The 27931-nt window shown below is 48.4% G+C and overlaps 1 protein-coding gene across 2 annotated transcripts in view; it reads left to right on the forward strand.

Moving 5' to 3' along the window:
* The first annotated feature begins 1525 nt into the window (after positions 1–1525).
* Kcnd3 (potassium voltage-gated channel subfamily D member 3) overlaps positions 1526–27931 on the forward strand; it is a 211606-nt gene continuing 185200 nt past the window's right edge. For both annotated transcript variants that reach the window (XM_076933061.1, XM_076933062.1), the window contains exons 1-2: positions 1526–1658; positions 8144–9325. In XM_076933061.1, the coding sequence (XP_076789176.1) occupies positions 8220–9325 (1106 nt within the window). In that variant the 5' untranslated portion in view covers positions 1526–1658; positions 8144–8219. The remainder of the gene's footprint in view (positions 1659–8143; positions 9326–27931) is intronic.

Consider the following 27931-nt stretch of genomic DNA (forward strand, 5'->3'; position numbering starts at 1 on the left):
AGACTTGTCCTGCTAAGTAAGCCCTCACCCTCGCCGCACATTTCTCTTTCTTTGGTGTTTCAGCACACACCTCTCCATACTCAGAGCTGCCATCTCTCAAGCCAAAGCGTTCCGGTCCCGGCAGAGGCACGAAGCTGCCTGCTTCGCGATCTCCAGGCCCGGGATTCCCAGCACCGGGGCCGAAGACACGGGGAAAGCCGGCCACGGTTTGGCTTAGCAGCCAGCAAAGCGCTCTACTCCTGCTGATGTTGTGGTCATGGGACTCTCGGCTGGACACTACACGCCCGCTGGGTCCAAGTACTAAGCAATAGGGAACTTTGGGCTTCTGGAAAGGATCCAGGGCCTGGGCCCACTCTGGAAAGAGAGAAATGAGAGTTCCCGAATCCCCAGCCTTAATTCTGGGTATTCGTGGTGGGGCACTGGAGCGAATCCTGACCTTCTGGTCATGCCCTCTCACTGCTGTAGGTCAGTGGCTTTTACGTGGAGGTAAAGGCAATTTGTCTTCTTTGGGATCTTCCCAGCTTTGGCACACGCAATTGACAGACAGTTCAGGGTCAGCCTGGAAGCTTGCGCGGCGACCGGCTGCACCTCACTAGGTGACCAAGGAGAGGAGTTAGTTGCTCTGTCGCGTGGACAGTGAATGGGAAACAGCCAGCCAGTTAAGTGTACACACCCCACGCGCATACACGCCGGCGCTCCCTGCCACCTCTTCCCAAGTCCCTAGCCACACACGCCCCCGAACTCACGATCACGCCGCACGCCCGGCTCCTCCCCCACCCCCCAAGCCAAGCTCACCTTGCCACACTCGCCCCATGCCCACCCTCGCCGGCACAAGCGCTCACACCCGCGTCGGCACACTCCACTACCACCTCCAGGCACACCCTAGGATTCCTCCACTCTCCTGGGGAGACGCACCAGGCTCTGCCTAGTCTCCCCGCCCCCCCCGCTGCAGCCCCCCCCACTCACGCGCGCGCCCTACACACACACACACACACACACACACACACACACACACACACACACACACACACACCCTCGCGCAGAGTCACTCCCCCTCGCACGCCCTCGCCCTGGGCACCCTCCCGTGGTGAGGCTCCCGGGTCCTCCTCCTCGCTCCCTCCGCTGCCTGGCCGTTCTGCGCTCTCGGCCCGGCCTGGGGCCGCTCGGCCCGTGGGGATCGGTGGGGAGCGGAGGGCGCAGCCTCGCCGCCTCCCCCGGACTCTCCTCTCCGCCCCGCCCGCGCCGCGCCCCCACCGCCTCCTCGGGAGAGGGACCTCGGGAGAGGCAGCCCGTGGCCGGCCCGGCTCCGCTCTGCGCGGCATCGGCGGCGGCGGGGGCAGGGAACGAGCGAACCGGAGCTCACGAGCCCGAGAGCGGAGCGGCTAGGCGGGGAAGGGACGCGCTGCCAAGCCCGGGCTGGAGCGGCGGTGGCGGTGGCGGCGGCGGCGGCGGGGGAGGGACGGCCCCACGGACGGACCGACGCACGAACCGACCGAGTGAAGGAGGGACGAGCGAGACTTCGCCGGCGAGGAGGAGCCGCCCGAGCGGCGGCTGCTGGGCGCTTCCCCGCGCTGCTGGGCGCTCTGCGCCTTGGCGGCCCCCGGCCGCAGCTTCCTCGCGCGCGCGGGGAGCGGGGCCTGGGGTTGGCTTCGGCGAAGGTAAGAGGGAAGCGACCGAGCCTTCCGGAGCCAGCAAGTGCGAGGAGCGCTGCTCCCACGCCTGTTGCTCCGGCTGCCCACGCGGCACCCTCCCACTCCCGCGCCCGGGTGGGTGGGCGCTGGGGCGCCGGAAGGATTGGGGGTGGGGCCGGGCGGTGGGGGAGCAGGCAGCCGGCCTGGGGGCGTCAGTTCTCTCGGCTGCGAAGCCACCTCCGGGCACTGAGGCGCTGAGAGGTTTGGGGGTGGGGGTGTGAACCTCTGCCCTCTTGCCATTGGCCTGCCTTCCCTCGCCGGGCGCCAGAAGCAGCGCCCCGGGATCTGGCTGCAGGTGGCGACGGTTTGCTCCGTCCCCGCTCTTTGTGAGCTGAGAAGAGAAATGGCTGAGAGTCGAAGCTGGGAGCTTCGCAAAGTTCTCCAGCCAGGCGAGCCTGTGTTGTGCTTGTTAGAGGATGGGGGCTGGTCCAGCTCGTCCTGTCTGGCGCATCTTCCACCTTGTGAGCCCCAGGAAAGGTCCCATAAGTGTCACGAGAGGCCCTAGGGAAGGGGTTTCAAAGGCTCTTTTGCTTTAACAGGGTATTTACACTGGGGATGGGCAGAGAAGTTACCTGGAAATCAACTAAATTCCTGCGCTTTCTTAGTGCTGGCATTTGATTCAGCCCACGTTGTTCTTTCATCCCGGGCAGCCTTGATAAGTCAGCAACAGGCTGAGGTTCCAGACCTGAAATCAAGGCAAAGAAAAGTCTCCGTGTGTTCGACGGAGCCTCTGAACTTTCACGGGGTGATAGGCGGCACAATGCAATCAGTAATCAGGTTTTGCAGAGTGGTCGTGCATGAATGTAGGTGATGCTTGAATCGATGCCTTATTTACTGTTACTTCCAGGGAGCCTGAATGTTTAATCTCGGAAAAGGGGGCGGGGGATTCCTGGACATACATTCAATGCAAAGCATGTGTACATTTCCCCATGTGGACACATACCAGCCCACTGAAAGGAGCTGATGTGTTTATTTTTCCGTGTTGCGTCTTGAATGCTATAAGACTCAAGTACACAAGGGACCTCCAGAGGAAGACCGATTAACAGCTTGTTCCCTTTTGCTATTGAGGAGGCTGGAGAGAGAGTTTGGGGAAACTGCACTGGCCATCCTAGGAGCCGCACTGTAAAGAAGAGGATCCGCACGTCCCAGGCCTGTGCCCCAGGAGCTCCAGCTTGCTTCCCCATGCTCATTTTGTACCCAACAACAACAACAACAACAACAACAACAAAAAAAAATCCCGCAGACACGGGCAGACTCCCTGGGGGCATGAAACAGTTCCCCAGACCAGCTCTGGTTTCTGAGGACTCTCCTCCGAGGTCATTGAAGGGCAGATCTTGGTGATGTGACATTTTTGCTGCTTTGTGTCTGTGTTCAGGTAAAGTGTCAAACCCCAGGACAGAAGGTCTGCTTTTTTTTTTTTCCCCTCTCCCTTTAAAATAGAAGCTGCTTAGCAGGCAGCTGACTTTTTTACAGCAGGAGAACGTGGTCTCTTTTTTTCAGGATTTTTCATGTTTGTCATTTCTCCATTTACCTAGTTTTAATCTCTCTCCCTCCTGCATCCCTACCTCACCCCGCAGCCAAATCTTTCCTACTGTCAAACTCTTTTGCCACAAACAAAAATAGCTTCAGAGTTTTCATTTGTAAAGCATTCATGTCCTAGTAAAACTGTGGTATGGGAGGTGTGTGCGGTGCCATTGGCTGGAAATGGGGCCGCACTGTAGTGCCTGTTGCAGGGTTCATACCCAGGCCAGCTTCGAGAGGCGCTGGTGCTGTTAGGGTGAGTGATCTGCAGAAGTCCTGTTTAAGCCAGGTCATCCCTGCAGGGCTGTATGGTGGGCGTGGCTGGTATGGACCTGAGGTTGTCTGATAGGACGATAGTCCTCTTCCAAACCCAGGTGTGTACATGTATGTCCATGTGTGCATATATGCACGTGCACACAGAAAGCAGTAAAGGGATCATTGCTATTTTCTTGGTACTCTGAACCAGAAGGATAGGTTCTGAATCTCCAGAGACAGTCTGATACCTGCATGGCCTTCTTGGAAAAAAAAAAAAAACTGTTCTGGATTATTGTACAGATTAAAAGTTTGCCCTTGGGAAGAGAGACTTTAGGATAGATAGGGAGAGGATTGATGTTGCCTCTCTCTGAGCTTTCAGTTATCCATGAGAAAGCAGTTTGTGAATTACTCATGGCTTTAGAAGAGTTGACTCAGAGTAGAGGGTGAGGGCATGGAGCTCGGCTCGCAAAGTCAGGCAGCTGGCAGTGGGATTCCAGAATCCAAGGGGCAGTACCGGGAGACTGGCAGGAGAAGGGCATTGTCTTCTCAGAGCCATGTGTCTGGCTAACGAGACTCTCCAGAGCACGTCCTGATTCAGCAGTCTCTTAATCTTTGCCATTTGAACCCCTGCCAGTGCCCATCTTAGATACAGCAGGAGTTTTAGGGGTCATGAGTCAAGAGGCCAAGGAGGGCCTGAGGCCTAGCCCTCTTCCTTTCTAGGAGGGTGAGGGGTTTCTATGGGTAGGTTAGACCTTAGATTGCCTTGGGTTCCAAGTGATGAAAGTTGTGTGCCCTGTTCTGGGCACCAGCCTCATCAGGAATTCCCAGAACTCCCTCTGCTGAGATGAAGCTCAGGCTAATTGCATCCCCACAGCAACCAACCCTGGTGCTCTACTTCCCGCTCCGCATGGGCAGCCATCACAAGGCAGTTTCAGAGACTGGAGCTGTAGCCTCTGTGTCCTGGATCCAGGAGAATCATTAGAACCAATGGGGTCCTCTGTCACTTTCTTTTCTAGCTCCTTCATTTTACAGATGAGGATTCTGCAACCCAGTAAGTTAATAGTGGCTTGCTTCCAAAAGTTCAGTATAGTACCAAAACAGACTGAAGGGTCCCCAGAGCATGTGCTCCCAGCTGCCTGCTTCTGTGGGAGCAACAGGACTGGGCTGCACCTAGATCAGGAAAGCCATTTGGCAGTGAGCCAGACAATGGTCTGTGTTGAACAATGTCCATGCATATATACATTGCTTAGCCACTTTGAAGGAAAATTCTGAGGCTTGGGCAGTTTTTTCCTGTCACCAATAGGTAGAAACATCATAGGATTTTTCTGGGAAATAAATTAATGTTTTGTGATATGCAAAAGTGCTTTGGACAATGCCCAGAGCTTTGTCAGTTCTCAGAAAATATGACTTGAGTCAGAATTGGAATTATCTATACTCTGTGTTCAGCTCTGTTTCCCGGACCACAACCCCTTAGAAACCTGAGTGTATGCTTAGGGGCAGGAACATCTGGTCCAAAGAAAACATATTTCCTTGTAAGGGCAAATGCTTGAAGACAACTACAAGATGCAGGCCATGTTTTTGAGGCTTCTCTCAGTGGTGTGTGGATTACCTGCTGTCATGGATGAATGACCTCCACTCTCTTCAGTTCTCTCAGTTCCTATAATCAAGAGCTCATCTGGCCCATGCTGTTTGTCTATATCCTCTAAGCAGTGACACCTATAGGAAATGTCATTGTCATTCTCATCTTCTGTAGCATCTGAACAAGCTCCTTTGCTAAGGAAGAGAGGGACTTATGGAAATTCCCCCTTAACATGCAGATGGGAAAGCCCAGGCAGAGATCGACTCCTTGAGGACACTTAACTGAGACTACAGTCAGTTCTCAGGTTTTGATTCTTCTGGTTTGTGATTGAACTCCTCAGAGCTCAGTTTATAAAGAGGGTAGCCATCTTTGACCACCTCAGGAAACAGTAGCAAGGCATAAGGCGTATGAGTTGAACTGATACAAAGCAAGCAGCATCTATAAAACAGTGTTCCTAGCTCCAGCACCTACTCAAACATCGCAGGCACTAGTACTACTCAATGCTGAGGCTGCATGGGAAGCTGAGATTGCATGGCCTTTGTCTTTAAAAGATCCTTGTAGGGCCTGGGGAGTGTCCTGCCTAGACCCCCAGTGAATTCTGACTACTTACTAATCATGACAACTTCTTATCTTAATTTTCTTCATGTGTAAGATGAGGACTACAGTGGTGTCTCCTCTAGATTGTGTGTGTGTGTGTGTGTGTGTGTGTGTGTGTGTGTGTGTGTGTGTGTGTCTTGATGGAAACAGTCCAGGGATGACTGAACCATGTGTGGTCAGCAATCAGTAATCCATTCAAAGTCAAATCCCAACCCTGAGCTTCCAGGTTATCAGGATGCTGGGCATCTGTTGGCCTTAGATTTTGTTTTCCATGAAATGATGTACCCGATAGACTCTTCTGCCTGGGATTGCTGTGAGGACTAAATGAGATAGCCGTGGAGACAGTGGATACCGTGCTTAGAGTCTCCGGCCATTTGTTACCATTAATTGTCATTCCTGCTAGTGAATGGGATATAAAACACCTGTAATCCAAGCTTGATATGGCAGGTGCTAGGGAAGAAAGGAGAGTCTGTGGGAGAGAAGGAAGCATCACCAAGAACAGGTAGGGTTTTAATGAGTAGGGCGGGAGGAGGGGCAGCAGGATATAGAGCAGAGACAGACATCCAGGCTTTGTCCGTGAGCCAGTCTCTGCTCTTGTTATTGGAAGGTAGGAGGGTACCTGGACTGCCTGGATGATATGCTAAGCTGGGTCCCTTTATGAGGATGCTGGAATGCCAGGCCATGGAGTTAGGATTTTATTTCACAGACTGTAGAGTAGAGCACAAACAGAGCCTTGCTCTTAGGAGACTACTCTGGGTAGAATGAATTTCAAGGTAACGGGAGGAATCTGGGGGTGGGTGGGTGACAAGAATGTCAGTGGGAAGGAGGGCCAAGGGAATTCAGGTGTTCTTAGTATTTCATGAGTTGGCAGTCCCTTGAATGAGTGTGAAAGAGGCAGGGTGTGTGGCCTAGGGTGAGGGATGCTGTGAGCAGAAGGTGGAGAGCAACATTCTGGATGGAGGCCGGTTAAGCCTCTCTGTTTCAGAAGCATCCAGGCAGAAAAGCCCAGTAGCAGCTCAGAAGCATAAGAATCAGAAGTTCTGGGAATCAGGAAGCAGGTGAAGTGGCGTTTCTGGAGAGATGAAGGCCAAAACTCACAAGTTGCGGTGGAATAAAAACCACTCAACAGCCACAATCAAACCAACAAACAACACAACAAACTCCAAAAGTCACCTCTGCCTCATTTACTTCACTACAGAAATAAATCAAGTGAGTTCTAGAGAATCCAAATAACTCTTAGTTAGGATTTGGCTCTGAGCTGTGCGATCAGTTTAGGATTAGTGGAGTTGAGCGTGCCAACCCCAAACAATTTCCCGTCACTGTTACGTGTGTTTCTGTGTCACCACATGTCTTCCCACAGATGGTATACATTGGGGGATTGCAGAGTCATTTCACTATCATCTTTAAAAAACCAGATCTGGGAAGGTAAATCTGCTTCCCAAAGCCAAATATAGTTCTCTCTGTCATTAGTCCCTCCATCCAGGCTGGCGACTGGGACATGTGGTTCAGAAAGCTGGGACCGAAGGGCTAATGGTGCCCACCCTGGAAGAAGTCTTGGGGGTGCAGTAGAGGACAGGTGAGGGAGCCTGGCATGGGATGGTGTATTGTTACATAATGGGAGAGAACTCTGGGTTCTGGGCAGATGGAGACAGGAGGCAGGGAAAGTAGGAAAAGCAGTGAGCTCGGCTCAGCTTTCTCTGGGGAGGGAGAGGGACAGTATGTGGAAGGCAGGTGGATGAAGAGCCTAAGAATCCCTTCACTGGGTGAGAGAGAGATCCCGTACAACTAACCACACCTCACAACCTTTCCCTTATCTGTCCACTATGCTCCTGAAGGCTACAAGTGGATATTAGGTTGCTAGGACAGGCCCCAGGCCAAGCATCCTGAAGAGGAAGTAGCAATTTGCCAGATAAAGCCTTCTCTATGGGAGTTAGGAGTAGAACTTCACTGGCTCTGGGTTTCCTTGGGTCACCTGCCTTGACAGAATTTTCCAAACCCAGCCCCAGTCTCCTTTGCACCAGGGAGGAATAGAAAGGATGTGTTTTCTTGATATCTTTCATTGGCACCCCATTCCTGATTACCCTGGTGGATGAAGAGTGAAATAAAAATTAGCATGTTTATCCCACTTTTAAATTCATTTAATGAGAACTCATTTACCCTCTCCCAATTTAAATTCGTAATAACGCCATAACCTTTCAGAGCTCATTATTACCCATCTTCCCAGATCTTCCTGTTAGAGAAGCTTTCCTTCCCAAGTTCTCCTGGGCCCCTTTGGAGCTTGACACTTCGTCATGCGGTCTGCAACATCCGATGACTGGGCCCTTTGCACAGCCCCTTGTCAGGTGCTGTCTTTGTAATGTGGTTTCCTCTTTTGGTGATTTTAGTTTTTATCTGGCCATGGGGACTTACCGTTTCTATCAGCAATGATCCTTCCCTTGCTCCTTTCCTCCAAAAATCAAAGTGGACTTAGCCCCTTTCTCTGCTCTTTCCTATCCTCCAGGGGTTACTGAACTAACTAACTCCAAGCTGGTGTGTACAGTGTCTGAGCAGCTACCAGCCCAAAAGCTGGAGTCACCATGGCGGCAGGAGTCGCAGCCTGGCTGCCTTTTGCCCGGGCTGCAGCCATTGGATGGATGCCAGTGGCTAACTGTCCCATGCCCCTAGCTCCAGCTGACAAGAACAAGCGGCAAGATGAGCTGATCGTCCTCAACGTGAGTGGGCGACGGTTCCAGACCTGGAGGACCACTCTGGAGCGCTATCCTGACACCCTGCTGGGTAGCACAGAAAAGGAGTTCTTCTTCAACGAGGATACCAAGGAGTACTTCTTTGACCGTGACCCGGAAGTGTTCCGTTGTGTGCTCAACTTCTACCGCACTGGGAAGCTGCACTACCCACGTTATGAATGCATCTCTGCTTATGACGATGAGCTGGCCTTCTATGGCATCCTCCCTGAGATCATCGGAGACTGCTGCTATGAGGAATACAAGGACCGCAAGCGGGAGAATGCAGAGCGGCTCATGGATGACAATGACTCTGAGAACAACCAAGAGTCCATGCCCTCGCTCAGCTTCCGCCAGACAATGTGGCGGGCCTTCGAGAACCCACACACCAGCACCCTGGCACTGGTCTTCTACTATGTGACTGGCTTCTTCATTGCCGTTTCAGTCATCACCAATGTAGTGGAGACGGTGCCCTGCGGCACAGTGCCTGGGAGCAAGGAGCTGCCTTGTGGAGAGCGCTACTCAGTGGCTTTCTTTTGCCTGGACACCGCTTGTGTCATGATCTTCACAGTGGAATACCTGCTCCGACTCTTCGCGGCACCCAGCAGATACCGCTTCATCCGCAGTGTGATGAGCATTATCGATGTTGTGGCCATCATGCCCTATTACATTGGCCTGGTCATGACCAACAATGAGGACGTGTCCGGGGCATTTGTCACACTCCGGGTCTTCCGCGTCTTCAGGATCTTCAAGTTTTCACGACATTCCCAGGGCCTACGGATCCTGGGCTACACCCTGAAGAGCTGTGCCTCAGAACTGGGCTTTCTTCTCTTCTCCCTTACCATGGCCATCATCATCTTTGCCACTGTGATGTTTTATGCTGAGAAGGGTTCCTCTGCCAGCAAGTTCACAAGCATCCCTGCGTCTTTCTGGTACACCATAGTCACCATGACAACACTGGGGTAAGTCAGTACCACTAACCTGAATAAGAGTTGGGTTGATCGATTATGAAACTTTAGATGGTGTATCAGGATCGAGGAGAGGAGGTTTGGACATAAAAGCCCTTCGCTCCAGTCATGGGGGGCCAGGGAAGCAGAATAGTCAGAAAAGGAATGAGTGATTGGTTTGTGGGTGATGACTTGCTCTGAATTGAGTGTTTGGGGGGAGGTGAGGCACGTGTTCTATAAAGCATAGGAAAGTAAGTCACCATGTCTGTCCTCCAGGCAACCAGTTCAGTGTGTGAGATGGCAGGGTGGAGTGCCTCTAAGGACTGTGAAGGGGAGGATGAAGTGTGGTGGGCAGTGGAGCAGAGGCTAGAAGTTGGGTGAATGGCGTACAATCTGTACACACAGATTTCCTTCCACGTTCCCTCCTGTGCTTTCTTCTTCGTAGTGTATTTGCAAGCTGCTTTCTCCTTTGCCTCATTTCTTTTCTGCTGCCGTAGACACTCACAGATTCAGTATCTCTGATTAGAATTTCTCTCAATGACAATGATTTTTGGGGTTTTCTGCAAAGCAAGGTACCGGGGTTTCTTTTTCTTTTTTTCTCACGAAAGAAGGAACAGTCTTGTTTTATCAGCTGGAGTCAGAGATGGAATGACCCCAGCCTACTTGTGTGTCTGTGAAACAGTCTCAATGGGTCATGTGGTCAGACAAGCAGCGGTATCATCAGAGGGAGAGACAAGTACTTGGTGAGGGCTCCGGTGACTTTCTCTTCCAGATCTCTTGAGTTCTCTACTCCACTGAGGTCACAAAAATACATGTATGATGCTGGGATGTGAATCTTTTCATCAGAGGAAGGGACCCAGGAAGGAGATTAAAATCTTCACCCTAACAGGATTAGAGCAAATAAAGGCAGCTTTATGGAGACATAGATTTCAGAGGGGTTTTGCCTCAGCAGTTGGAAGTCATGAGACTAATGAAAGATCCCTCCACAATTCCTATGCCGCGTCTGGATTTGCTTAGACAAGGAAGCATTATATTGCTGATGGAGAATTCATGAAGCTTTTTATTTGGTCTTTGACAATTTTGTTGGTGGGATCCTGGTGATTCCATTTTTTTCCCCTGGCTGAACCCCTGTCATGGTGCTATAGGTTATTCCACAGTGCTGCGAGTGTTTATTGGGAATGACTGAGCAGGTGATTGGACCTTTTAAAGTGATTACATTTGTCATTCTGCCACAAGGGAGGTGCAGGGAGGAGAGCAAGGGATGTCACCATCCATTTGCTAAGGCCGAGTTGGATGCAAGCATTCACTTTACTCTGTCTGTCTAAAGAAAGCTATACAGTCATTCTTCCCAACCAGCGCGCACGCACACACACACACACACACACACACACACACACACACACACACACACCATATCATGCATACACAATGCTTTCAGATAGCTGCTCATCAGATTGAGTAAGAGTGTTTAACTCTCAGACTTTATCTTTCTTGAAGCAAATAGCAGATGTAATCTTTTGGCACTGTGGGATGTTTGGGATAATGTGACCTGAGGGCTTGGTTTCATATTTTTCCCTTCTGCACTGACCCTGGCCATGCTTCATCTTCCTAAAGAAACCCAGGTACCACATCCCAACACTCAGGCATGCCCCTGATATGATCCCGAGTCACCAGTGCCTTTACTTGCTTCTTGATGGGATTCTGGGATTCGTGACATGAAAGGGAGGAACTTATACTGGGATAAATCCCAGGCAGATTGATGGGTGTCAGGGTTAAAATGGAATCAACTTGAAGGAGATTAATGGGAACACTACTGGCCACCTGCCCATCACTTTTTATTATTAGTGTAATAGCATCTGGGTGTCTACTGTGTGTCAGCAGTGTCCTGAGCACTCTGCATATATTAACTTCAGGTCCTCTCAGCAGCCTTGCAAGGTAGGAAAGGCTCTGTACTCCTTAAAGATACAGAAGGTGAGGCTCAGGGGTTCAGTAAATTTCTCATAGTCACAGAGCTGACTTTCAGATGCCAGTCTCTGTGTCTTCAGTGTCCTTTCTCCTTTCACCATGTTCTACTGTCCCCACTCCATTGTGGCCTCCAGTAGAAATCAGGTCTTTAGGCTTATTTTTCCTTATTATTACTTTTTAAAAGATAGCCTCAAGATGTGTGATATTCTACTCTAGTCAAATTACTAGTCAGGCAAACATCAGCTTGCTGAACATTGTATGCCAGGCCCTGTCCTGGGCACACAGAGGCTGGACACATCATACGTTTTCTTCTGCACGGGTCAGAAGGTGGCATTAGAGATCCGTGGCTGCTTTCATAGCTAAACTTGGGGTTTTACTGCTATTTTTACTGTGGGTTAATGGTTGGTTTCTTTGAGTGTTCGTCTGTAGAGGTAGGTACAAGTTCAGCATCAGGGGTAGAATGTATTGGCTTCAGATTTACTTTCTTGGAGTAGTGTAGGGCACAGGCAGGCTACAGAAGATGTATGAGAAGGAAAAGCATCTGCCTACATTGTCGATAGCTGTGGCTTCCCTACAGGTCCGGACCTCCTCACTCCACTCCCCAAGGACAAACAGGTTTGCTTCTCCATCCACAATACCCTGAAATGTCTATCTTCTGAGAGGCAAACTAAATGACCTAAAGGAAGCTTTTAGTCCTTTCTTCCCTCGGTTCAGACAAGTTACAAGAAAGCAGTTCTTTTTCTTCCTTCCACCCCGTCTGATTGTAGCTCTGTGCTAGATCAAGCTACTTTGACTTTGACCTGAGCTGGCAGTTGGCACCATTACCAGGCTCCTTTGTTTGGCTATACATAGCAGGTGCTTGACAAAATGCTTTCTAATGGAGGGGTCAGTGTCAATGGGGCACCTTCCCCATTTGCTTGGTCTGATATTGTTCTCAGTCTCTCCTAGATGTATCTGTCCTTTCTTGAGGGTAAATTTAAGGTTTGAGCCTGCAGTCCTGCAGCCTTTCCAGCCCTGGATGCTGTCTCAGCTCTTCTGTTCCAGGAGAGCAGACTGTACTTGGTGACTGATCTGTCCACTGAGATGCTCTACAGGACCACACTTATGTCCTTGCCCTTACTAGGGGACTGTCTGGCTCAACCCTGGGAAGCTTTCCCTTTCTCCTGGCTGATTTCTGTTCAAATAACATTCAATGGCTAGTTTTAGCTATGTTCAACCATTGAGGGAAGTTTATCTTTTTCTTAGCCTATGTTGAATTTGAACCCCATGTAACTAGGAACTATCACGGGCCAACTCTGCAGTAGCCCAATTGCTTGCAGCAACTCCCAGCTGTCTGTCGCCCCTCCCTGCCCTACTCCTTCCTTCCCGAGCTCCCATTTCTAATCAACCGCACTGACCTCAGCTCCTTCTCAGAGCAGTGTCAGCCAGCATACTGAGAGCCAACATAAGTGAAGGTGTTGGCTCCGCCAGGCTCTGGTTGCCATCTCTGCCTACTTTCCTACTACCTCACTCATGTGTTAGTAGATGTCCTCCAGGGAAGGATCTCCTGAAGCCAATTATCACCATTTATTTAATATTTCAAAATACTTTAAGCACACAAGAACAACTGACAGCCCAAATTATCACCCAGGCTTGAAGATGTCTTTCCTCAGCAGGCTCCTGTGCCGGGAGGAAAGACCCCTGAGCTGTGCCCAGGCTTCTCTTGTGCTCCCTTGACAGTTGAGCTCCCAGATGCACCATTCAAGGATTAATTTCCGTGTTCATAATTGATGCTATAAATAAAACAAATCCCCAATTATCTCAGTTAACAGAGGAAAGGAATAGCGTGGAACTCCCAATATTAAATAAGATCAACATAACTAGTTTGGGAATGTATTATATGAGGTGAGTTTTGTCAAAGCAAATTTCCCTTCTTAATTTTGCTTGGCTTTGATTAGCATTATGGTGGATCTGGCCTGGCTGAGCAAGTCCTTGGGGCAACTCAGGTGAGGACATGGGATGCAAAAATTTGGGAGCTTTTGGGTGTGTGTCCACGGGGGCTGTGGTGGGTTGGGGAGAAGTTTTAGGCCTGGATGGACTGAACAGCTCTTGGACATCTTAATTGGGAGTGGAGAGTGGAGAGAGGGTTGGGGTTGGGAAAAACCAGGGAAGGTGTGGGGCAGCCTCTGCTCCGCTCTACGAATGGCGGCTCACTTACATAATTGTCATCAGCAGCCTGTCCGTCACCTTGTGCTCTGAGATGAGAGCATTTTTGACAGTGTCCAAAAATCACTTTACCAAAAGCAGAATCGATTTTTTTTTTTACTTCTTTCAAGCACGAAGGAATCTGCAGGTGATTTGCATTTCCCTTTAAAACCTAATCCTGAAGGGAGCCTGTCTGAGGTTCCAGGAGGCAGGAAGACTCTTGGAATTAGAGAGAAGAACACGGAAGGCTGGAGTTCTCAATCAGGGTCCCCTGATGCCAGATATGAAGCTTGTCTGAGATGTGGTTTTATTAACTCTTCAGTTTTCAATATTCTGTATACACTTTCACAGGGATCACGAATACCTCAGTCTAGATACTAACTGACAAGGTGTCTGTATGGGGTGGGCCCCTGCCCACGGGCCTGCTTATATTATGCTTCCAGAGAATGAATGACCTGCAGGTCTTTTCTTTGTTAGATTTCTTAACTGATAGTTCCCTGGTGCTGGAATTCCCAAGAGAGGAAGCAAACTTACATCCCAACAAAGGATCTTCCATTCCTTCAATGTTTGTGAATACCTGCTGTGTACCGGAGGGCATCGCTGACTCAGAATACACAAGCACTATAATTGCATAACAGTCGAGTGTGAATCTGCAAGATGAATCAAACATTTCCCTTCCTCAGAACATGAACAGTCTTCTTCCCAATGTAAACCTCCATTGTCTTCTCCAAGAAGTGTTCCAAGAAGTGATCAGACAGGGAGGACAAACACTTGAGGCTTCAGCTTTAGGAGGCCTGGGACTTTTTGTAAGGGATGTTTGCTGTGAGCCCTTGCACAGTATCAGGCTACTTGACATGCTCATCTTGAGACATTCCAGGGGCAGGGAGAGGCATAGAGAGAACCATAGGTAAGTTCCCACCTGCCAGGCCTCTCTTCATTCAGCTGTTCTCCAATATTCCCTAAATATTAAGTTCTAGGCACTATGATTCTTGCATTCAATAGAAAGGACAATTCAGTAAATAGATAAACAAATAAATACACACTATTAGCATGCATGGAAGAATAAAACAGGTCATAACACATAGGGAGTGCTGAGTGTATTTACTCTGTAACAGCCAGGTCCCCTGGCTTAAAACTCCCCCAGAAACCTCCTATTCAGTGCCACAATGGCATGGTTGTCACAAGCAACATGCTTGAATTGATTCTCCCATTAACTTCTGATCTCCTGCCACCCCTTGCAGAAGTTCCATTAGGAATTTCCTTGCTATTTCAAGGATACCATATTAAGGGCCCTCCTACCTGATGATTTTTTCTATGTATAATTCCTGCTTTTTTCTATTCTGTCCATATCCCCTTAGGTCTTTGTTCAGCATCTGAGAGGCCCTTCTTGGTCCCTTAACATGAAATAACGCAGCAATAATGCAGGCAAGAGATGGTGGCGGTGGTGTGGGTGAGAGCAACAGAGATGGGGGAACTGAAAGATACTTGTCTCTTTAAAGGTAGAGGGCTGGGGCACTAGCTCAGTGCCTGCTGAGGACTTGAGTTGGGATCCTCAGCACCTTCTTGAAAACCAAGCACAGCGGCATAACTGTGCTCCAGCACTGGAGCCAGGGGCATGTGATGACAGGTGAGTCCTTGCACCTCATTTGCCACTCAGCATAGCTGATTGAGGTGCTTCAGGGGAAAAAAAAAAACCCTGTCTTAAAAACTAAAAGTAGAGAGAGATAGAGGAAAGACCCCTGAAGTTGACCTTTGTCTTCTATATATGTGTGTGTTGGGGGATATCTACTTGTGTGCACTAACTAGTGGATTACACACACACACACACACACACACACACACACACACACACACACACACAAAGTAGAAAAAAGAAAACCCAAGATGCTTTCTCAGGAATTATTCACTAGCCTTTCTCCCATTAAGCCTGGTAAAAGTTCATGGTGGGATTAGCCATGAAGACCTTCTACATCTTCGGGAGAAACATTTGACAAGAAGAGACTTGACTCTAAAACCCAGGACAGCTAAGACCTCAGCAGGGGACCAGCAAGCCCAGAGAACCAAGCTGTAGCCACAACATCTGAGAGAGGAGTGGGCCGGCAGCAGGGCTGTAAAGCTGGATGGAGCTTTCCTTTTTCCTTTTTTCTCTTTTCTTTTTTTTTTTTTTTTTTTTTTCTTTTTTTCGGTATAAACATTTATTAGAAGGGTGAAAAATTGAGAAGTTTTTGTCTTATTGGACATTTGCTTTTTTATTGGATATTTTATTTACATTTCAGATGCCATCCCTTTTCCCCATCCCCCCTCCCCCAGAAAACCCCTAGCCCATGCCCCCTTTTCCTTTTTGCTTTTATACACTTTTTAAAAATGGTAATCAAAGGCTTTATAAGTTTGGTAATGCTCAATCAGAAGTGTAACCTAATACCCAACCTAGATATATCAACTATCTTTGACTGGTGGAGACACGTGAACTTCTGCCTCCATATCCCCCCTCTCTTTCTCTCTCTCATCACCTAGCTTCTTCTTCTCCTTCTCCTCCTCTCCTTACTCCTTCTCTTCCTTTCAGCACTCCTCCCACCTTAGCTCCTCCTACATATCACCCTTCCTGTTAAAATAAAACTTACCCAGGCAATAGCTACTGATGTGTGCTTAGCTGGCCTGCACTCACCATCATGAGGGCCAGTCCTGGCTCTGACACAGAGGCCACGCTGTGACTGCAGTTCTGCCTTGACATAGGTTTGACCCAGGGCTTCTGCAAAAAAGGTTAACTCATATGGTTGCACTTGAGCGGCTCAGGTGTCTCACACTGGGAGCCTCACGATGCCTTTGCTTTGTGATCTGGCAATTCAGGTCACTGCAATTTTTGGAAAAGGATTTCCACGCTGGTATTCATTTCACAGCTCCCTTCCAGAACGTCTGGAAATCAATCTCAACCTCTCTCTGCTCGGCTTTATTTGTGCTTCTTTCTTTAAACACACTAGTAAACACAAACATGATTCTTCCTGAGGAACCACAATTATTCTGCCTTGAAATACTGTAAACAAAAATACAGAAGGCCTTTCCCTCCTCAGCCAGGAAAGAGCTCCCTCAGCTGCTGCTTGGATATGTTCAATTCTTTCACCCAGGAAGGAGTGCTTGTCCTAGGCCATGCAAAGCTCTGGACCACACTCCACAAGGGCTGGGAGTTCTGAGCCAAGGACTGGAGCAGGGGACCCTTCCACCATCCTTAGGCACAAGAGCCTTCATACAACTAGACATTTCTCAGAAGCTGACCCTGGAACACTCATTTGTAGAGATTCTTCTTTTGGTGATGTTCAGGTCAGTAGTTCTTTTCTGGGAAGTAGGAAGTCAGCCCTCAGAAACTGTCTTTGCAAAGAGTGTGTAATACTGACCTCAGACCAACGTCTAAGAAAGATTTGTTTTGAGAAAAGAGTTACTCCTGTGTTTGGGGGCATCCCCTGAACAGGCTTCAGGCTGAGTTCGGCTTCTTATTTGCCCATCTTGCTTTCCTCAGGACACACCAGCCCCATACAAATGATAGGTATATGGGAAGGTAGGACTGGGGAGGGAAGAGAACCCAGCCTTGGCTGACCATGACTGGGTAGAAGAAGATTACATTTAGCTCATGTAATCATATTCTGGGTGCCAGGACTCGAATGAGTGTCATTAAACTGAATCAGAAAAATCGTTTTAATATAAGTGCCACCTCACATGCAAGCTAGTTGATGGAGAGATGGATGAGGCTGGAGACACCTCCTTTGTAACACGATGCTGTAAAATCCCATCACCTTCATTATTCCCCACCAAGGCAACGCATCAAAATACCCATGAGTGGCAGAACAGCTTGAATTTAATATACAGAAAGTCCAATCAAACAGTAAATGGATGGAACTATATAAAGAACCCATTTTCTGGGAGGCTGGCTCCATTCTCTGGGATTCAGCTCCCTGACACATGAAATGTGCATCAATTTTCACCAACTAATGCAGCTGCTGAATCGCCACATGCAATATTTGTTTGCTTCAGAAATGGCAAAGGGGACCTTTCCCTCCTACATTAACTGGCTATCAATGCAAAATTGCAAATCTCATTTTCTTTGATTTGCATCCAGTCGCCCAGCAAGGTGTCTTGCAGTGCCAACTAAAGTGGAAGCATGGCCTCCACTCCATCCCGGATCTCATCACTCTCAGGAGCACTTCATCATCTGCTTTGAACCAGGGTGAGCACTGAAGGGGCTGAGAGTCTTGACTCTCAGCAGTCACTGTAGAGCCATCTTGGGCTGTGCTGCCACACTCTGAGTGTCTGTGACATTATCGACAGTCCTTCCTTTGAGGTTGTACGAAGCAAATGTTTCATTCTCCACTGGGTTCCTCCCACCAGCATAGCTCTGCACACTGTCTTCCACCCCTGCCTCCCAGCCAGTTATGGAGAGATTATAAACATAAATACCAATAGATCAGTCAAACAGAAGAAAAGACAGCCAGCTGCTCAAAAATCATACAGTACTGTCAAAGGCTGATAGAAAATAATGGTTGTTTTTTTTTTTCACTTCTGGTATGGGATCCTTTTCAGAGTTATTTTTCCAATGGCATGAATAACAGAGTTAACCATAATTATAGGCTTATAGACTCTTAAGAAGCGTCATTAGTTTACTTTTACTTCTCTCTGGACATGTGTACTTTAGCAGTGGGGGAAGCTTAGGAAAATTAAACCAACCAGTATCAAAAACATAGACAGCATAAGTTTCATTTGATTCAGTAACTATTGAATATCCTGTTTGCAAGGGAAAGTAGAAGGCAATGTTGGAGATATAAAACTGAATAAGAGGGCTGGGTATGTAAGACAGAGGTACAGTGCTTGTCTATTGCCTAGTATGTGCAAGGCCAGGTTCATTCACCAGTACTATTACAATGAGTGGGATGGAGGAATGAGAGAGGGGGGAGGGGGAGGAGGAGGAGGAAGAGGAAGAGGAGGAGGAAGAGGAGGAAGAGGAGGAGGAGGAGGAGGAGGAGGAGGAGGAGGAGGAGGAGGAGGAGGAGGAGGAGGAAGAGGGTATCCTGAGAAGTTTGTGGTATAGCAGGGGATGTATGTTCACAGGCATATGCAAGAAACAAAGGGCCATGTTATGGTCTGAAAAGATCAGAAGTGTGCATTGCAGATTAAGTATTTAAGATTTTCCGATGAATGATTGGCCCCACAGAAGAGGTGAGTGACATTCTAGGCAGGCCACCAACGGCAAGCAGGATTTTAATAAGTGGGAATGTGAAGGGCAAGTAACTCATAACTTGGGGAAGGGCGTGGTGCTTGGGAAGCTTGACTTCTGTTTGCCGGGGTTTAGGACATAAGAACAGGAACCTGGCTTATAATAAATAAGTAGGAACAAAAGGTTTGCCAGGGACTCAGAGGACCCAAAATAGGAGCGAGGAGCTCAGGGGTAGGCATCGGGAGCCACTAAAGATGCTCTGGTTGCATCTATGAGGTAGAGTCACTTGGCAGCTGGCTCCTGGATGGGTGCTAGATCTCGTGGATGCCAGAGGGTGCTAGATCTCGTGGATGCCAGACCGTCATTCAGGTACTGATTCAAGTAAGAGATGAAGACACTCTGAATCCAGACAGTGGCAACAGAACAAGAGAGGGCTTGAACGGCAGCAGCCAAGAGTCTGAAGGAACTTTGTGATATAAGAGTGGCTAATGAGCTTCTAGAGAAGGAACAGGTCTGTGGGGGCTCAAGAGAGAAGGGTCACGACCTTGACTTTGGTTCTGTGAAGTTTACTGATTACCCCAGATGTCCTCCGAATAGAAAATGGCTTTGGGGCTTCCCTTGGAGAACAAGGCTAAGTGACAAACTTGGAAGACTCTTGAAGGCAGGGTGCCGAGGAAGGAACTTTGAGGACTTCTTCTTGGCCCGTGCCTTACTCAAGCATACTGCCCTGATAGGTACATTGGTACCATTTGCAAATATCTTTACTGAAGCTTCTCTTGTAGCTGTCCCCTTGGCCTGTGAAAGTTCACTTTCATACTGTGTTTCTGCTATAAGTAAAAGGGAAGATTGATCCTCTGAGTAAAAGAAGGTTTTATTTTTAGTGTCCTACAATGATAAGTAAATAACAGCACCCACTAGGGGAAAATTTTTGTTCATGGGTTTTACAATAGAAAATAAATAAATATGCCCTTATGTTGGCATGTGGATAGGAGATGCACTCGAAATAGTCACGGACAGACCAAGAGCCATCTCTGCCTGGCTCAGGGTGATACTGAAGTAGAGGGCTACAGTCTTTGCTGGTCTTTTGCAGTGTCAGACCCTAGGACAACGTTTCAAAACTTGAGACATTTCTTCTCCCACTTTTTTTCCTCCCCACCCCCGACCCCGGGGAAGTGTTAGCTGCACTTGTTGAAGCACTGGACCTATCCTCTGGCGTGCCCTTTCACCTCTTATTTGGGCCTTTGGGAAGCAGCTAAGGGAAAAACTTATGCTTTCATAATTCAGTAAACATGCCTCACAGCGAACAAGAAACAAGCCAATTTCATACTAGGAGCTTCAACGAGAGAGAAGGGAAATACGGCTCCGATCCCTGTGAGGTGAGTGTTCGATTCCACTCTGCACGTGGGAAGGCCCTGGCATCGTGTCCAAGCTCCCACACTGCAGTCATGCTGAAGTCTTTGGATTCCATTCGATGTTCACTGGGCCTCCTAATGAGCCTTGCTCCAATAAAAGATGTGTATGCTCGCAGAGCTGTATTGCAGGCCTCGGTAAGGAAAGAGGCATGAGTGAGACACAAGAGGAAGGGGACAGTGGAGGTGGCATTTAAAGAGGGCCCCACGGAGGCTATGGCATTTCAGCTAGACCTTAAAAGACCCTGGTGGAAAAGCTACATGCACTAAATGGCCATTTATTTAATAGGTGTAGTGAGAATGTCGTGCATCATACTAGGGCTGTCGCTCTCAACCTGTCATGACCCTTCTGTTGGGGGGGCATATATCAGATAACCTGCATACAGATATTTACATTACAATTCATAACAGTGACGAAATTGCAGTTATGAAATAGCAATAAAAATAAATTTATGGTTGGGGGTCAGCACATGAGGAACCATATTAAAGGGTCGGAGTGTTAGGAAGGCTGAGAATCACTGAAGTAGGGAGTGAGGAAGAATTTGTGCACAGAACAGAAAAGTTCTCGGAATTGGCATTCTAGTAGGAACTGCCAATAAGCAAATGGATGAGAATGAAATGTTGACTTAAAAACCATAAAGAGAGGGCTAAAGTTGGAAAGTGAGAAGAAGGGGAGGTCTGAGGTGTAGGGAAGTCTAGGGGTCCACAGGACAGAGGGCAGAGGGACAGCAGCTGCTCCCAGTTTCCTGCGTGAGAGCGCCCCTAGCAGTCGGTTAGGAGTCGGAGAGAGGCTGTGTCCAGGACACAGCGATGACTTAAGAGCTGTGGCTGAGCCTCTTTGGGGCTGTAATTCAGCAGTGGAGAAGTGAGTGTTTGCCATCTGTGCTGAAGACGGAATGAGTGGAGGTGGGCTCACCCTGACCGCCAGTGACTACTGCCATTGCTCTTCACAGCAGCAGCTGATGGTGCCTAGCTTCAGCAAGGGCCAAGGCATACGCTTGTTGAGAATGGCCCACCCTCCCAACCGCCTTAGGAAAGAGATGGCTTTTGCTATTGCATCTGGTTTGCAGTTAAGTCTTGAGGCCTCAAGACTGACTGCTTGTCTGTGGAGAGACATAGAGTTGGTCTGTATAGAATCCACTCTTGCCCAGTCATCCATCAGCCACTTCAGTCCAAAGGAAACTGGAGGGTGTTTCCTGAGAAATGAAAGAACAAAACAAAACAAAACGTTCCTGGTGTCATCATGTGCAAAGGAGAGGAAGACGCAATGGCCTAACTCACTAACATTGCAGGATTCATGTACAGAAGTTATGAGAGAGAAGGATGAACATAGAATGTAAGGGAGAAAATGTCAGAGGGCAGGGAGACCAAGCCAGTGGGCATAGGCATGTGGGAGCTGGGCTTGTCTGGGCTTGTGGAGTCATGGACACTGGTGACAGGCAGGTAGGGAAGTTACCAATAGGCAAAACACAGCTGATGAGGAGGGGGAAGACAGCACAGGCAGAGGTGGGAACTTGCTCTACGTTGTTCACTCTCCCTTCCCCAAGGAAATACACATACTACAGAGATATCTTTTATAATACCTTTTCAAAATCTCAAACTTTTTCCTTGATTAAAGAATTTCTGGTTCCAAGTGGCCTTGTTCGATGGCATCCCTAACCATTCTAGAGGCCCTTGGGCACTTCTTATCCTTATAGCTGGCCTCCCCCAGCCTCCTAAAGGGATCACAACTCTGCCCAATTCAGAGATGAGGGACACTGGCCTGCTAGGGAAGAGGTCTGTGTTCTTTCACTGGCCTCAGGCCTCTTGTCCCTGGTTTCCTTAGCAACTGACCTTTTGTAGCAGACCTGTGACTACTTTTACTTCCACAAAGATGGGAATGGGGAGTGGAGAAGTCACCTGGGGATTGTAACTCCTGAGCTGTCACGGCCAATGCTGGTCCCTCCTTGAAGAACCCTGGTGCCAGGTGTGGGTGGTTTTAGGTTTAGGTTTTCCCAGGAGGGTAACTATGGGACTGTTCTGGCTCTTTGGTGCCATTCTCACATGAGAGAGATGGAAAAGGACAGTATACAGTATACAGTATATAGTATGGGATCCTAGACTGTTTCTGCATTCCCTTCTTTCTTGGCCCCTCTCTCTTCTTCCTGCAAAAATTCCTGGAAGTTCTCCCAAGATTTCTGCATCTGAAAAATGTCTTCAGAGTCATAGCCACCTTGACTCCAGTACCACCTCCTCTTTCAACAGGAATGCCTCAAGCAAGTGAGGGGTGTCATGTCAGTTAATAAAACATTCTCCTGCAGCTGGACTGGCACACTCAGAGCTTGGGCAGAGCTTAGGGAGAGATTAGGAAACTCCATGCCCACTCCCCGCTCCCTACCCCCACCCCGTGCCTGACTTCCGAATATCTCCATGTAAGGGCAACTTCTCATCTGAGGAGGAGAGGCTGTGGAGTCTACTCTCAGAGTGTAGTACTTTATACCTGAGCTGGCTTATGTGGGTTGGCCAAGTCCTACAGCTGGGGTGGGGCTCTGGGGAACCATGGAAAGACCACCAGATTGGAAACCGGGGAGGTGATTGTAGAACTAGCTTTGGGGACTATGTGACCTTGGGAAGGTTATCTCTCCTCTCTGATTGTTAGTGACTTCTTCTAAATGATGAGAGGGATGTATTTGGTGACTTATCAGTTCCTAGCCAGCTATTAAAGCCCTGAGCCCTTTCTGCTTCCAAGGAAAACAGGTCATTAGCCTAGTAGCCCGAGTTATTAACACCCAAAGAACTGGCCTTTAAATGGTCAGACTCTTGGCAACCTTCCCATTTCTATTTTTTTCTTCTCTAAAAAAGACAGAAGTTAAGAATCCTTGACCAAAGTCCCCCATAAGAAGTGCAAGTCCACAGAGAGGCCTTACAGGCCATGCTTAGAGATCCTTTTCCTAGGAAGTCTTCAGGACCTTGGGGATAAGAAATAGGTTGTAGTCAGGTCATTGTCTGCTGAAGCCCCAGGGCAGAAGCCCTGCTGGAAAAAGCAAGGAGTTGTGAATTCGGTTTTCAGAGACTGTCAGGCATCAACCCTGCGGGCAAGGGCCTTTTAATGGGTCTAGTACACTGTCTGTCTTCAGGGCTGGACTCACCCACTCCAGCAAAGGGCATCAGGTCTACCTACAAAGCTCTGGGGAGGGGGAGCTGCCCCTGTTTGCCATGGTCCTTTTCTTTGTTAGGAGAAGTCTGGGAGGAGTCAGTGCTCACAGGGCTCTATATACACAACCCATTCTCTCCCATTTAATCCAGAAGAACAAGGGCTTTGAGGAACCAGAAGGCTCTTAGACAATAGTTCTGGAAGGCAGAAACAATCATGATCACAGAAACCACTTGGAGACTCTGATATCTGTCCTGGGATAAATAGTGTGACTGGGTCCCAGTAGTGTGTGTGTAAGCTTCTTGGGTGAACCACCATGCAGAGACCTGTAGGATAAACATCGAAGAACCTATACAATATGGCTGGCTGGCTTCTGGGTGTGACAGGATCCACCATACTGTCTCCCACTACTCACTGTGTGGGCACCTCCATCATACCCCGCCTTCCTCATCAACTTGTTTTTCTTATACTTTTGTCATGATTGCCTGCAAATGGCCCTTCCTTTTCCCACTTCCCTTATTTTATTACATGAGCTCCCCAGAGGAACACAGTAGTCTATAGGATGCTACCCTACACATCTATAGTGTAAGCAGCGTGACTTACCTTACTTTAAGTTATTTGAATGAAACCAACCATTAAATGATCACAGAGGGCCGGGGAGACGGTAAGCTTGCAGGCTCCCTTGGGGCTGTGAGCATCCCATTGGCTTTCTTTCCAATGCAGGGAGAGGATGAGAAACAAGAGGTGGCCAAGGTGGTTACAGTGAAGGGGAACCATGTAGAAATGGCCAAGATATCACAACCCTTCTGGATCCAAAGGCCTGAATTAAACAGCCCTGCTCTCAAGTGGGTGTGGTTCCTCAGCATGAGAGTCTCTGGTCTTAGACTCGTGTGTGTGTGTGTGTGTGTGTGTGTGTGTGTGTGTGTGTGTGTGAGAGAGAGAGAGAGAGAGAGAGAGAGAGAGAGAGAGAGAGAGAGAGAGAGAGAGAGACCTGCCTGCTGTGAGGGTGGCAGGTGAGGCAAGAAAATTCTCTGGTAACATGTCCATCAAAAATGGATATTTTCTTTTTGCCATCTGGAGTTATTTTGTTTTGGGGGGTTCTTGAGGTAACCCTCTTTCCCATCCTGTCCCAGAGCTGCATCTTCAGAATGACTCCTGGGTTCAGACCTTTGGATCTAGGAAAGACGGAGGGTGAAGAAGAGGGAGGGGGAAGGACAAGGGGGAGGAAGGGGAGATTTCCCTGAGATGAAATGGTCCTTAGATGAAATGGACCCCTCCCCTACCTTCTTTTCTCAAAGAGTTTCTCTGGGCCTGTAGAGAAAATTGCCAGGTGGCAATTCCAGGTGAAAATTGCCAGGTGACTCTTCCTTGAATTTTTAGTCTTGTTTATGAAAAAAAAAAAAGTGTTAGGGGTGAGTGGGGAGGGGCACCAGAGACTCTAGCTGCTGCTGGAACTCCAGTATGTTGCCGCCCAGATCCTTTATTTAATCAACAGACATTTCTGACATGATGAACATCTATCAGGTCCGGTCACCAAGCACATAAAATGACTAAGAAAACCTGGAAAAAAACACATAAAATTGGCTGTGGAAGGAGCTGAAATGCAAAGCAAGAAAGTAGCCAGCCCCCAACACTCTGGTACCATGGGAGTCCCTTCTTTGGTTAGGAGGCCAATGCTTTCTCTTTCCCTGGTTTTGGAAGAGCCGTAGCCAGTTCTGTTTCCACCTTATTCTGGTGTCTCCTTCTTAGTAACATCAAGAATTTTGAAAATATCACTTTAATTTTGCTTAAAACCAAAAACATACAAACAAAACCAAGCAAACAAACCCAGCACAGGGGACCTCCACCCCTGCAAATTTGTGTCACTTTCATAACTGAGCTTTAATGGCATTTCCTCATAGAACTGTAGTTCCCGGTGTGGTTATAGGTTTTACCTGTTACCCTGGGGCCATCCAAGCCTCTTGAGGCAGGGGGACATTGTTAAGAGCTCTCTTTCCAGTCCTCCTAAACACCTTGGAAGCCAAAGGGTCCTGTGTCTCTTCCATACCTGTATCCCTTATCCCTAACTTGTGTGCTATGGCCCACAAGTCGTGGGATGCTTCAATATCCTGTGTTTTGGCTGTCTGAGGGATCACTTCACCCACCTGCTATTAGGGTCCCAACTGAGCCATCTGTAGTGAAAATCTGCTTCAGCTCAGTACTATGTACAAAGCAGGCAGCTCCCAGAGCCTAGTCCTGTGGCCCAGGAGGAGTCTTGGCCCCTTTCCTCTCCCTGCTGGGCCCTGGCCAGCAGCCCAGGCATCTCTATTGGTGTGTAAGTGTTCATTTCTCTCCTGACCAGCAATAGAGTTATAACCAGAGGCAGTTTAAAGACACTGGCTATGGGTAGCATTAGGAATATCCAGGATAGAGTCATGTTCTCTCTCCTCTTCCTCTTTGTGGAGAAGGACTTCCTATGAACACTGAGGTGGTATCTCTAGGAAGATAGCCAGCTTATACTGAGAGCAGCCAACACCATGTATTAGTAGTAAATCTTTCAAAAAAAAAGAAGAAACCATATGTGTGTGTTGGTGCCACATTTCTGGGTTCGTCTCAGCCCCAGAAAGCTACCTAGAAGATAATTGTGATGGTTAGTGTTGACTGCTAATGTGACAGGATCTAGAATCCCCAAGGGGACAAACCTTTAAGCATATCTATGAGGAAGTTCCTAGATTGAGTTGAAAGCCCACTAAATGTGGATGGGTCTATCCTATGGAGATGGATGCTCTGAACTGGATTAAAGGAGAAAGAAAGCTAAACAGCAGCATTCACTTCTTTCTGCTTCCTCACTGCAGATGCAATGTGACCAGCTGTATCATGTTCATGCCACCACCATGCCTTCCCTGCCATGGTTTGTGGCCTTTTAATTTGCTCTTGAATTGTGAACCAAGATAACCCCTTCCTCCATACCATTGCTTCTTCTCAGGGACTTGGACACAATAGAGAAAAAAATAGCAGATGCAGTTGTTCACAACCTTTTTTTCATTCGGCCATCTCTCATGATCTTCAGCCTCTGTCCTCCATGAAAAGACCATTTCTCTGCCTCATCAACCCTATGGAGCTGGCGATCTGGTGGTCAGCGTGCATCCTCCGCCTGACAGCTGGAAAGTGTGGCAGGAAAAGTAGCAGGGCTGTGTGTCTGGGTAGTAATAAGAAAAGCCTCACATAGTAGACTGGGCAGTCCTCTAGGTGTTCTGCATTTATTAACTTGTTTACATAGCATCTCCATCAAGAGATGTTATCATCTCTGCCCCACAGATGAGAAAAACTGGGGCACAGAGTGTTTAAGTAACTTATCCAAGAGCACACAACTTCTCAGTGGTGAAGGTTTTAAGTGTGGGCTTTCTGCCTCTGTACCCTGTAACCTCCACACCAGACTGCACTCCCATGGTCAAAGTTCTAAAGGAGAACAGGACTTATTTTCTGGCCCCTTCATCGGCTCCTGTGTGAGCATCTGAATCAGTTAGCTCCTGCCTCACAGAAAATCACCCTTAAAATGCAGGTTAAGCTTTATTATTGATTACTTCTCATGATTCTGTGGGTTAAGTGGTCAGGGCAGTTGTCATAGTGTGGCTGGCCCTATTCTTCATCAAGCCATCTGTAGTTCCCTAAGGGTGGTCTAGCATGGGCTTACAGTTCTGCAGCTGAGGAGTGAGCACCTGAGGCATCTTGTGTGGATGGCTTAGCACTGACCTCTCACCACCCAGCAGAGCTGAGCAGAGCAGAGCCCTCCATTGATGGCAATTGCGAGGTCTCTTCAAGCTTCTGCTCTTTCGATTTTGCTAATATCTAGTGTCCAAGTCCCATTCAGAGAACAGAGAAATCAATCGCACCTCTTAACAGAAGCATCTGTGATGTCATGTTACATTGTGTATGAAGGAGAAGGGTGGGAAATGTTGGTGGCCATTTTTGTGACCTGCCACCGATGATAAGGGCTTGCTGTGAACCACATGGATTGAATTTCATGGTGAGGAAACAGCAGGGAGGAATGACAGGGTTGTCAGGGGCCTCCATGTGTGTGTTAGCCTGGTCAAAAGGCCAAGTGTTTCTACTGAGGTTCAGAAGCCGCCAACATAAATGCAGGCTTTCCATCCCTAATGTGGATATATATCATGCATGATGTGACTCCTTTGATTGGGATTTGAGAACACAGTGAATGTTCAGAGAATGGATTCACCTATCTGTCCCAGGCCAGGGGGTGAGGAGCCATGGACTTGCTTGGTACTGTTTGTATGATTGTAGCCTTCCCATACTTTAAATTTCTAGTTCTATCCCTAGCCTAGCTCCTCACAGAAGGCGTCTTACTGGTAAGAGCAGATTCATAAGACAGCAGACACGTCTGGGGACCACCATCGCTCTGCCACTTTCTTACTGTGTGACTGGGAAGAGGTCAACATGGGAACCTCTTTCTTTTCTTCTGACAAATGAAGATTGTCATGAGAATTAAAATAATGATGTTTATGACGTGCCTAAGCTGGAGACTGGCAGCAGTGCACACTCGGTATCAGCCATCCCTGGGGTTTGGGTCCATGGGTGGTGATGGCCAGATGAACAAAGCTGTCACTGGTAAATAAGTTTTGGCTCACCCAGGAATGCCAGATGGTATGTCAACAACTCGGGCCAAGGTAGCACGGGGCAGAAGCTATGAGGAGCACAGATATGGGACTAGAGCCACTCCATGGGCATCGTTC

This window comes from Arvicanthis niloticus, chromosome 4, assembly GCF_011762505.2.
Source record: "Arvicanthis niloticus isolate mArvNil1 chromosome 4, mArvNil1.pat.X, whole genome shotgun sequence".
Taxonomy (NCBI): domain Eukaryota; kingdom Metazoa; phylum Chordata; class Mammalia; order Rodentia; family Muridae; genus Arvicanthis; species Arvicanthis niloticus.